The sequence below is a fragment of the Protomyctophum parallelum genome (assembly GCF_964188405.1).
Source record: "Protomyctophum parallelum genome assembly, chromosome: 13".
Lineage (NCBI taxonomy): Eukaryota > Metazoa > Chordata > Actinopteri > Myctophiformes > Myctophidae > Protomyctophum > Protomyctophum parallelum.
In genome coordinates, this window is record NC_139708.1 from 22,764,715 (window position 1) to 22,777,214 (window position 12,500).

General features: G+C 44.2%; 1 protein-coding gene across 1 annotated transcript in view; it reads left to right on the forward strand.

The window, feature by feature from the left end:
- The window catches only part of mybpc2a (myosin binding protein Ca), a 68,232-nt gene extending 59,897 nt beyond the window's left edge, over nt 1-8,335 (forward strand). Inside the window, exons 26-30 of the mRNA XM_083779012.1 lie at nt 6-121; nt 1,830-1,989; nt 2,543-2,679; nt 5,541-5,727; nt 6,660-8,335. Of these exons, the coding sequence (XP_083635138.1) occupies nt 6-121; nt 1,830-1,989; nt 2,543-2,679; nt 5,541-5,727; nt 6,660-6,682 (623 nt within the window). The 3' untranslated portion in view covers nt 6,683-8,335. The remainder of the gene's footprint in view (nt 1-5; nt 122-1,829; nt 1,990-2,542; nt 2,680-5,540; nt 5,728-6,659) is intronic.
- The last annotated feature ends 4,165 nt before the right edge of the window (nt 8,336-12,500 follow it).

Here is a 12,500-nt window from a genome sequence, read left to right on the forward strand (position 1 = left end):
TAACGTGCGCGTCACGGACGTCTGGGGCTTCAACGCCGCGTTGGAGTGGGATCTGCCCAAGGACGACGGCAACTGTGACATCACTGGTTACACTATCGAGAAGGCGGACATGAAAACCAAGGTGATTTGGGTTCACTGCAGGAATGGCCGCCATGACATGTGTATGTAGTGCCATGGTCACTGGTCAGGGACCCAGTATACAACCCAGTAGCCAATCAGTGTTGTTTTTGGTTTTAGTTTTAGTCGTAGTCTCTTGAATCGTTTTCATTTAGTCACATTAGTCACGCTAGTTTTAGTCGACTAAATGTCATAAGACTTTAGTCGACTAAATCTACAGTTGACTAAATTGTATTTTGGCGGGCCTTGATGTCGTCGTAATGACAGTTTTTTATACTGAAAATAGCCTATCTACAAGCTCACAATGCGTCGCGCTGCGACACGTGAGCTTGTAGATCGGCTATTTTCAGCATGCAACCAATTGTAAAATGACTTATACTGGATCTCTTGTCCACTAGTCCCTTCTTAAAGGTATATTCAGTGATTTCACTTAATTCAAATATCACTTATTTTTTTGTTTTGTTGTGATAATCCTCCCTACTATAGAGTGTGCTGGCCATATAAGGAGTTCCTCCCTGTCCCCAGTTAACCCCTGGGGGTCAAAAAACCTTAGGTTTCGTTTTTGACTCTCTATCCTGATTGGACGAAAGGCTGGGTCCCACAGCCAAAAACTAAACCTAAGGTTTTTTGAGTGAAATCACTGAATATACCTTTAACATTTTAGTCTATTTTTTATTTGTTGACGAAATTGTCAGTAGCCTATATTTAGTAGGAATGTCTTTCCTGATCCGATCTTTATATTTTTAATTTTTAATATAACACTGACTTATGCCACATCACAATAGCAAATATCATAATGTATGTCACTCTAGTCTGTTGTGTTGCCTTTCAATAATTGAAAGGCAAAATGTGACTATACTTTTATTAGAATTACTGTCATTGTGTGTTTTTTTTTCTTTCTATGAAAGCATGGAATCATAGCAAAATAATGATGTATTGGTTAATTAGAGTGAATACAGTTCTACAGCTTATAGAACTGAAGTCAAGTTAAAACTCTTAAAGAGTATCTCTCTCATTCAGAGAGAGTTCTATACAGACACCTATTCCATCATGCATGAGTTGCATTTCCTCTGTTTTTATCATAGGTGTCTTTCACGTCTTTGTTTGATGATCTCTGACTGGGACCAGAAGGAAAACAACTAGGATAAACACAACAATTTTTACAAAATCTCATTTACATTAGACAATTAAAAATCAGATATTTTCTCACCGATTCGATTCCTTTTGAAAATCATGTGATCGAAGCCGATTTCCGATCACTCGATCCGATCGGGGCAACCCTAATATTACACCGTCAAATCCTGAGTGTTAACCCATTTTGGGCGGGAACCCCTTTTGGTGTTTTAAACATTATGTTATAATTTAGCTATTGAAAAATAGCAAATCTACAAGCTCATAGCGCGCCACTCGGTGGCGCGTTATGAGCTTGTAGATCTGCTATTTTCTTTTAATCGTGAAAATATTTAATTCAGAAAACTGGAGGATTTAGATTTTTTATTTTTAGATTCTTCAAAAATAGCAGACCTACAAGTGCATAGCGCGCCACTCGGTGGCGCGCTATGAGCTTGTAGATCTTCTATTTTTGAATAGCTTAATTATAACATAATGTATGTAACCACCAAAATGGGTTAGAAAATGGATGCTAAGGCGTTTGATCTGTTACTCTCTTCCTACCTCTCTCTCTGTGTCATGTCGTTCCTGTGGTGTTGCAGGAGTGGTTCACGGTGTACGAGCACAACCGGAGGCCCAACTGCACGGTGTCCGACCTGGTCATGGGCAACGAGTACTCCTTCCGCGTGTACAGCCACAACCTCTGTGGGCTCAGCGACGACGCAGGGGTCAGCAAGAACACCGCCGTCATCACCAAGGAAGGTAACGCCGCACACAGTAGGAGGTAAAACTCACCGAGGCCACATACAAGACGACGACATCTTGGTACATCTCCAAGTATACAGGTGACGAAGCGGTATCCACACTTTTCCTGGGCTGTGTGTGCTCCAGTTCCTGTCGATTTGATCCAATGAAAGCCAATGAAACTGGTCAGATGACCAATGATATGATATCCAATGAAATCAACAGGAACTGGAGCACACACAGCCCAGGAAAAGTGCATGTGGAATATGGCAGGCGTCTCATCCGGGTTTTTACACATGGCTGGTGGACGGAAATGACGCTCATGCGCACGGCTCGTGCAAATTGACGCGTCAAGTTTCAAGTTGGCAAGTTGCAGCCGAGCACGAGCGTCACAAGCGTCATTTCCATCCAATTTTTAAATAGTAAAAATAGGAGAGCACACAACGCAGTGAGATGCAATGCGTTGCAGGGAGCTTGTAGATCTACAAAAGAGTCAACTAGAGCTTAGTGGTGAAAGGGATATGCTGTTACACTGTTATAGAGCCCAACACCTCCTCTCTTCCTTCTCCAGGGCTGAATTGTAACAAACCAGACTACAAAGAGAAGGACCTAAACAGGTCCCCCAAGTTCACGGCACCCCTGGTGGACAGGAGTGTGATTGCAGGCTACAGCACCGCCATCAGCTGTGCGGTCAGCGCCTATCCCAAGGTATTTACTTATTGCAACCGTATAGGTCACAGATTACTATGAAAACCTGCAAAACCCGTCCGTCGCTCCGTCACGCCACCATATATGGCCGTCAGTCCGTCACGCCTCGTATATGAAGATCACGACACTGACCTCATCAAACCCTGGATAGCCATACATGGAGAAGACTGGGTTATATCACCTAGATCTGCATATATTGGACGGCCAAGACACTGCCTCCGCTGCCACCCTTAGATCTCCATATATGGAGCTGACCTGTTCTGACATTCCATTATGTTGATCTGACCTCATCCAAACCCTGTACACTCAAGACACGCTCCATATATGGCCAGTACAGAACTAATTCCATATGTTGATCTGACCCCCTCCTATAAACAAAGCACCAGTGCTCGCCCAGCGGTCTGACGTCACCCAGAGGGTGAGGTATACTTCTCGACCTCATTATTGTACACCCCCAAACTATAAACCGTGGCCGCATGGGGGTTGAGGCACATACAGTGGCGTAGATTCACAATGGAAGCTCTTATCTTTGGAAGCTCTATCTTAATGGATAGGAGCTAGAAATAGGAGATATATTGATTTTGAACACATAGGCCTACCTACTTACTGTACAATAGTCTGAAATGTAAAATCTGAATATCAATGTAGAATGTTTGTAGTGACTCTGTCATGGATTGTCATAGCAGCACATAATGAGGGCTTGTTAGAAAGTTGTGGTTCTTCTGAATCCGGCACTGGATTCAGCACCAGTTGTGTAACTAAAGGTAGCTTGCATACCTTACATAAGTGCCACTAAAATGTACAAGGTGTCCCAAGCAGAGAAAACGTCTCCAATAAGGCCAACAACATCAATGAGCTCATTGCTAATGTTGATAGTGAGAGCATGCCTGCACCAGTCTCATCAAGAAGACTGAGCGCGGCAGTGGCTCAGCGGTAGAGTGGACGGTAGAACAGGCGGAGGGAACCCGGTTCGATCCCGGGCTCCCCCAGAGATAATGTCGACGTGTCCTTGAGCAAGACGCTGAAGCCCTAATTGCTCCCGATGGTTTCCTCCGCCTTCGGTGTGTGTGTGAATGGGTTAATGTAATGCACATCTATCTATGTAAAGCGATTTGGACAAAAGCGCTATATAAAGGCACCGTTTACCATTTACTGAGTCGGGTTGATACAACATTGTGAGAGATTGTTGCATTTGTGGGAAGGCCAGTACATCTGATACAGTACATTAGAGAGTACCAGAGACTGGTCCTTCATGCGGCATCAGAAAGGCTTGATGAAGTTGTATATCATTGGATTCTCTTATTCTTATATGATGCCAAATATCATAAAAGCTGCCTTTTAGACACTACTCTGAATGAAATATAGCAGCTTCCAGATTAAAAAAAAAGGCTCATAAAAGCAGACCAGTATTGATGATAAAACTGATGAAAAAGAGCTTAATTTAATAGGCTCACTGAAGTCATTGACGAAACAGCTTTCGCTAAAGAAATTAAAGTAGGTATATCTGAAGTGGAACCTTCTGCTTCCCAGGCGGGCTCTATACCCATTCAGCCCAATGAGAAGAAGCTGTCCATGTGACCTAGTGTTTCTCAACAGGGGTGATCATGGTCAGTATCATGTCAGTATCATGGTCAGTATCATGGTCAGTATCATGGTCAGTATCATGGTCAGTATCGTGGTCAGTATCATGTCAGTATCATGGTCAGTATCGTGGTCAGTATCGTGGTCAGTATCATGGTCAGTATCATGGTCAGTATCGTGGTCAGTATCGTGGTCAGTATCATGGTCAGTATCATGGTCAGTATCATGGTCAGTATCATGGTCAGTATCGTGGTCAGTATCATGGTCAGTATCGTGGTCAGTATCGTGGTCAGTATCATGGTCAGTATCGTGGTCAGTATGGTCAGTATCATGGTCAGTATCGTGGTCAGTATCATGTCAGTATCATGTCAGTATCATGGTCAGTATCATGTCAGTATCATGTCAGTATCATGGTCACTATCATGTCAGTATCATGTCAGCCTCACCGATTACAGGGCTGTGACAGGGTTGAGGATTTTTAAATATATATGTTATATTTTATATGAGCTACCTAGTATAGCACCACCACACAGTGGCAATTGAAAAATGTGGACCCGGCTGATCGGTCCAGCAGTGTCCGAGATTAGCTGTGCACACCCTCCTTCTCTATGTCGGCCTGGCTAAGACAATACAAAATACAAGCAGGAGACAGCGTCTCATGCAGAGTGACGCGGACTACCAGTGGGACACAAGTACTGAGTAGGATAATTTTAGGATACATTTCTGCTATTTCAAGGGCAAATCCTGCTTAGTATAATACCTTTAATCTATGTTTATTGGTGACATAACCATGCCATTGACCCATGTTTCTCAAACCCTGGTCACCAGAAAAATATCTGACTTTGTGGCGAGTTTGTGTTCTAGTGTAAAACCAGTGGCTACAGTTTTGGTTCCTATATGAATGCATGAGTTTGAGAGTATAAAAGAGTAAATAGAACAAAACAAAAATGGTTGGCTCAACACTGGAAATGTATTATTTATGTCTATAGAGCCAGAACGAGAGGTGGAGCCGAAACGTCTTTCAACACAGCATTTTTGTTCTTGAGAATCTGACAGAGATTTGTTGAGCCAAAATGTTGACCCAGTTTCACCTCTCAGTCTGTTCTGCCCCGCTCTCCCAACATCTCTCTCTCTCTCTCTGTCTGTCACTCCTCGCTCTCTCTCTCATCTCCTCCTCCTCCGCCTCTTCCTTTCTGCCAATGTCTTATCGTTGCCACCCTCCCTCCCTATAATATTCCCTGTTTCCTGGCCTAATTTTCACTGATGTTCTCCCTGTCAAGCCCAAGATCGTCTGGATGAGGAACAAGATGATCCTCGGCGAAGACCCCAAGTACATAATGCGGAACAACCAGGGAGTCTTGACTCTGAACATCCGTAAGCTGAGCCAGTACGACGGGGGCAGGTACACCTGCAGGGCCATCAATGACCTGGGGGAGGACGAGGTGGAGTGCAAGCTGGAGGTCAGAGGTACAGTGTATACCCCATTCTGACCTGAGATCAGATTCTAAAAATGTTTCTATGTCAGTCGTTCTTCGGTTTTTCAAAAAAATAGCAGACCTACAAGCTCGTAGTGCGCCACTCGGTGGCGCGCTATGAGCTTGTAGATCTGCTATTTTTCAATAGCTAAAGCATAACGTAATGCTAACACCAAAAGGGGTTCCTGCCTAAAATGGGATATGCACGCTCACTAAGACCAAGTGAAATAATGTGTGAACTATAGGCTGGATGGGGGTGCAACTCGTTACTCAAACTATAATCCATTTAGGGAATAAATAAATAATACTAAATATAGTGGCTACTTTGGTAGGACACGAACGGTTGTACAATGAATAATAAAATAGGGCATAAGTGGTTAACCAGACTTGATTTTAGTCAACTAATTTTTCCACATACTGTACATTTGTTGATATAATAAAAACCAATACAAAAAAACCCAATAGAAGAATATAACCATAAGCCCTAGTGTGCACATCAAACTCGAGATCAGGTCCATATTTGTATTATTTATCTGTGCTGCAGTGATATTGAAATCTTAATTCAGAGCACGTAAAGTATTTACCTTCTGTAAGTCAGCAAACTACATATCCCATAATGCTGCATTGAATATACCAGAGAGAGAGAGAGAGAGAGAGGACTCGGTTGAAGGTCATCGAGGACTCTCTCTGACTGCTGAAAAGGCCTCTCGCTCTTGAAGCCGACATGATGTTGATGCAAGGACCTGCTCCCAAGAGAGGGAGACGCTGCAATGCTCAGCAGTTGCGACGAATATAAAGATAATCTTATTGTATTTGTCAGTTAGAGCTTCAGAACCTCAGACGGCTTAAGCTCGGGCTAAGAAAAGATCCACCGGCCTCACGCTGCTTTATAATTCCCTTCTCCCTCTTCTCCCCTCACCCCAGTTGTGCAAGCAGAGAAGAAATGAAGACGGCAAGACACAGCGGCAGACACAGTTGAACAGGAATACTAATGGATTATGTATAACCGGATAGTCATGAATAAATATGATTAGAACAGAACACTGGCGAGCTTCTATAAAGCCAACAACTTCCTTCCCTTATTGTCACCCCTCACCACCACCGTGACAAATGCCACATCAGTAATGTGCCACAAATGATGACAGCGCAAGCTGTCACCTTGTCATCTACCTAATTGAGAATAGCTGCAGACTAGCCTAGTAATGTTGCCAGAATATTACAGCATACAGATGGATCCCTCTTATCTGTGAAGTGAACCTGTCAAGGAACACGCTTAGAAAATGGACATTCATCCATTACGTGTTCCAGCCTGTGTGCATGCGTGCGTGCGTGCGTGTGCGTGCGTGCGTGCGTGCGTGTACAGTATGCACTTGGCTTCCTGGACATTTTTATTGGTGAGGGATGAATTTATGATTGTCATGCAGCTATAGCACTGAAATCATTGCAGTGTGACCGGCTGCACACCTATCCTTCCTCGTGGTATTAGATAACGTCGCTGTCGGGTGGAAACCTTGTATGTCCAAAAGCATTATACTTTTCAGTAAATTGGAAGAACAGAACCTGTGTCCTCTTAATGTAGCTCCAAAGTAGTATAGTCACAAGCTCTTAAATATTTATAAAAAACCACACTTTCACGTTAACACCTTTTACATTTTTACAAAAATAGCAGATCTACAGCCACACTCTGGACCAGTGGTTCCCAAAGTGGGGTCCGGGGACCCCCAGGGGTCCTTGAGGGAGTTCCAGGGGGTCTCCAGTTAAATGATAGTTTGGAACCAAATGGACCCTTGTTATGGGTCTGTAACTCTGAGAGTGCACAAATGGAACCAAATGGATCCGTCCTGTGGCTATGGCTGTTTTTAGCCCAATGAGTGTGTTTTTTGTTTTGTTTTGCAAAACTAATGCTTAGAATGGATTTGGCATCATGATAACCCCCTAGTTTGACACATCACATGCTACATAAAGTATGCTGGAATTTTGAATGTTTTGCTATCAATAAGTTGTTAATGGTATATGGTCACATATTATGCCAGTTATGAAAATTGCTCAACATAATGCAAGTTAGCATCCGGCAGTTTCTAAATGCTGGGGACCCATACTCAACATTTCTAACATAAAACCTTGGTGTACTCAACACCTTCACATTCACAATGGAGCTCATATGGGCTGGCAAGTAGACTATGTGGGACATTTAACGGGAAAACATAAAAAGTTGGAATATGGAGATACAGGGTTCCACTATATGGGATGGGAGCAAGACAGACAGAGGCCCTTGGGCCAGGGGGCCCCTGTCTGCTCTGGCCTGGTTGAACAGGTATAGGCTGGCTGAATGGAGGGATCACGGTTCACCCAGGCATGGCCAGCATGGTGGATCCATCAGGATTAAAGTGCTTCTTACACAGACGTGGACCTGCTGCCCTTCTTCAGGCACATGCACAGGACATGCCCACACACGCACCCACACGCACGCACGCACACACACACACACGCATGCACGCACGCACACACACACATATTTGTATTACTATACAGTACTTCAACATCAATGTTTTCATGTTTTGACATTTTAACCGGTAATAAAAAGGCTGAGTTTAATTGTGTTCCGGTGTCATGCCCCCTGATCGACTATTTAGTGTATGCGACAGTAGTATAAAAATAATTAAAACCTAAATCTACATTTTTACTATGAAACAAACAACAATTTTACGTGGGGAAATTTGCATGGGAAGAGGCGGCTGTTCATATAGCTACAGTGGAGTCAGTAAGTACTGCAGCTGTATGGGGCTGAGACATGGACCCTCACAGTACAACAGGAAAGACCCCTGGATGGAGTCTACACAAGAATGCTATACGAATGGCACTATAGGTGTCACATGGACGGACCGCATCAGAAATGTGGGCCTCTATTGGGACCTACCACGGGTAACAGACAAAGTCAGAGAGAGAAGGATGAGGCTGGCAGGGCACTGCGTCAGGCAGCCAGAACTTGAGGCAAGTAAATTGACTATGGGAGCCAACCCAGGGCAAAGGAAGGAGGGGAAAGTAGCGCACCACCTACGTAGCTAACAACACAGCAGCGCTCAAGAACCTGATGTTGGATAGGAAGGTGTGGAGCTATAGGGCAGCGATCCAGGAAACCTGAGTTGGTGTTGGCTAGACTTCACTTGGCTAGATGGCTAGATTTCACTGCGGAAATTTGGCCCTTGGAAGTATCCTATATTATAATTGACAATTTTGGCTGGTGGACTACCGTGCTCCCCTGTCACTATGACTCAGCCCTATTGGAGAATTGGGCCAGCTAGGTCAATTCAATTCAATTCAATTCAAAGGAGCGTTATTGGCATGAGAAAAAAATAATAAAAATAATATTATGTATAATAAAAACAGTTGAAAATGAGGGTATTTAACATTTTTACAGTTGGAGGGGGTACAGCATTGTGTAAACAGAGCTATGTCACATTGCATCATTATACATGTTTAGCCCAATTAGCCTAATAAAGCTCAAGGCTGCCAACCCTCCTGGACCCTGCAGGAGTTTGACCTCATCTCCTGCCGGACTCTTGGATTGTCATTTCTCCTGGATTTGGTCTCAGACTTCCAACATTTTCACCAGAACACAGGAAATTACATCTGCTATGTTAAAATGTTTATGGCGGACACAGACCCCCAGACCCCCCGCTTCGGGGAGTGGTCAGCATTCAATCATACAGAGATGTTCACTTAAATAATGATGGGTCTTAATTGTTTCAATCATCAACCGCTTTTCATTTTCATCAGCTATTTGACAATAGCAGATCTACAAGCTCACAGCGTGTGGTGAGGTTGTACATCTGTTTTATTTTCAAAAAATGACGTCATATGTGGACGAGAAAATCGACATGTTATGTCACGATGATGCACGATATAAGAGCACCCCTCACTTCACACGGGTGTGATTTTATATCTATATGGTTCGATGTGTCGTTTTTGATTCCTAATCCTCCAGCAAATGATGATGATGATGAAAACCAATGATTTGCGCATGTGTCCCTTGGTGCCTCTGATTCATATACAGTATGGGCATATCGGTTATCAATGTGAGGGCCGCAAGTACACTACATGTCGTGCTGCGACACTTGAACATGGACACGGACACATGCAGGCACACACGCCAGGCATGCATGCTACTCTAAGCATGCATGTAGTTGTAGGCCTACATGCACAGAGTAGACACAGACATGGGGCGTGCGTGCACACACACACACACACACACACTCACACACGCATACGAGAAAGGGCAGGAGGTTGCAGGCGCGGCGTATTAGCACTGACTCACCACACTCCTCACTATCTTCCTTTTCATTCCCACACTCTCTGCCGCATCCTCTCACAACACGCAGACACATTTTCATGGCATGACCTCTACTCCGAGGCCTCTTGCATACACGGCCCGCACACTTGTGCACACAATACAAACACAAACACGCGCACTCGTGAATCAGGGTCTCATTAGCATAACACACTAGAGACTAATTAATGCACCCATCAACACTGCCCTAATTACTCTCCCACGTCATTACTGAGCAAACGAATTACCGCTAATTTACACACCCGCAAAACAAACACAGCGCCGTCTCTACTGGGAGAGTCCGCCGCGGCTCGCCTCGCACACCAAATTAAAGCTTCACTGATGTGCTGCATCCCGACCTAGCGGCCCCCGATGGGACAGCTCCTAATAACCCAGTACACACAACCCAACGCAGCCATGCAGCCGAGCTGAGCTGACAAGCACAAGGATTCTAGAAGGAGGCAAAGAGATCAAATTGCAGCAAAGCAACCGCTGACTGAATACATTAGATGGTTTGAGTTTGCTTCCGTCTCTGGCCGTGGAAACCACAGAGAGGGGTTGTTGCAACTCATCAGCCATGTAAGGAAGTGTAATCCCGGCAGTCGAGGTGGACGGGGTGGGAAATGTGGTATATAGTCTTTTTTATTGGCCTAAAATATTGTCTACGTATATACAAATCCACTTGCTGACCGGCTGTCCGTATTGGACAATTTCTTTATATAGGGGTTTCTTGTGACCCTACCATTAACATCCTATGTCAGGCAAAAATGTCAAAACTGTCTAAACTTTCCTTTTGCTTTCAGTAGCATGTAACATGTCGGGGGTTTTCATGATTCTGAATCCATTCCAAGGATTAGTTTTGCACAAAATACACTTCTTGGGCTAAAAACTTGTGCTGACCTCATCACATTTGTGCTGACCTCATCACATTTGTCATGACGTCTATGGCCGTTTTTAGCCCAAGGAGTGTTTTTTGTGCAAAACTAATGCATGGAATGGATTCAGAATCATGAAAACCCCCTAGTTTGACATTTTGACTTAAAGCATAAGGAAAGTTTGACATTTTTGACAATTTGGCCTGCCATAGGATGTTAATGAAAAAACAATTGCCCAATAGTGACAGCTGGTCAGCAAGTGGATGCATGAATGTATGTACTGTATATAGACAATATTTTAGTCCAATAAAAAAAGACTATCAAATGTCCCACTTTAAAAGCCTGTCGGCTGCCGGACTAGTGGTTTTCCACCAGTGGTCCTTGAGGGGGTTCCAGGTGGTCCCCAGTCTACACACATTAGTCTACACAATTAGAGAATGTATAGAAGAATTATTATTTTGACCGTTTGCCTGTTATCTCTCATAATGGTACCACATCAATACAGCATGGAATTGTGAACACAATCTTATCCAACGATGATAACAAAATATTCTTGAGTTTTGGGTTAGTGGTCCGTGGCTCAAATGCCGAACAAACAATGGGCCTTGAAATGAAACATTTTGAAACCCACTGCTGTTTAAGGGAATGACACCATCAGTGTATTTCTGGCCCACTGGAGAGAAATGACCCCCCTCCCCAAACACTGCCCCCCCCCCCCCCCCCCCCCCCAACACACGCACACCCACACCCTAGTCCTTGCTCTCTCCAGCAGAGGGGGTGAGAGGACAGTAACAATAAGGACCAGCACTGGCCATAATATCCTCCTTAGGTGGTTTGTGTGTGACTGTGAGTGACAGGTTATTATTAAAACTATGACATTAACAATGCATCATTGATCTGAAGCCCCAGCTCGGCGGGCAATGTCCGGAACATTCCGGCCCTTCCCTCAAAAGTGCGGCCAGTCAGTCACGCTGCTTGGCATACAGTATGTCACTATTATAGTACACTGTGTACCCTCTCTTTTAAATTGTGGCATGCAGTTATTTAGGCCTGGCTGATTCATACCTGCAAGTTAGTACAGTAGTTGCCGGTGTCGCTTTAACAGAAATAGCAGATCTACAAGCTCACGATGTGTCAAAACGTGTTGTGCTGTGAGCTTGTAGATCGTTTATTTTCTGTATCAGCTATAGACACCCGCTCAGTCACAACCAAGTATAGGCTATAGGCCTAATAAATAAAATCAGGCTTGCCGCTTTATAGTTGCAATAGGCTGAAGGTATACATACCCATACACAGCAACGGGAGTACTTTCTAGGTACCTGAATGTAGGACACCATTGGTTGTTTGGTTATAGTTAGTAGGCTACACTAGACCTGCAGTGCAGCACAAAACTCTCCGGAGCAGCAAATGGTTCTGTGCGTGTGTGTGTGTGTGTGTGTGTGTGTGTGTGTGTGTGTGTGTGTGTGTGTGTGCGCGCGCGTGTGCGTGCGTGTGTGTGTGTGTGTGTGTGTGTGTGTGTGTGTGTGTGTGTGTGTGTGTGTGTGTGTGTGGGTGTGTGTGTGT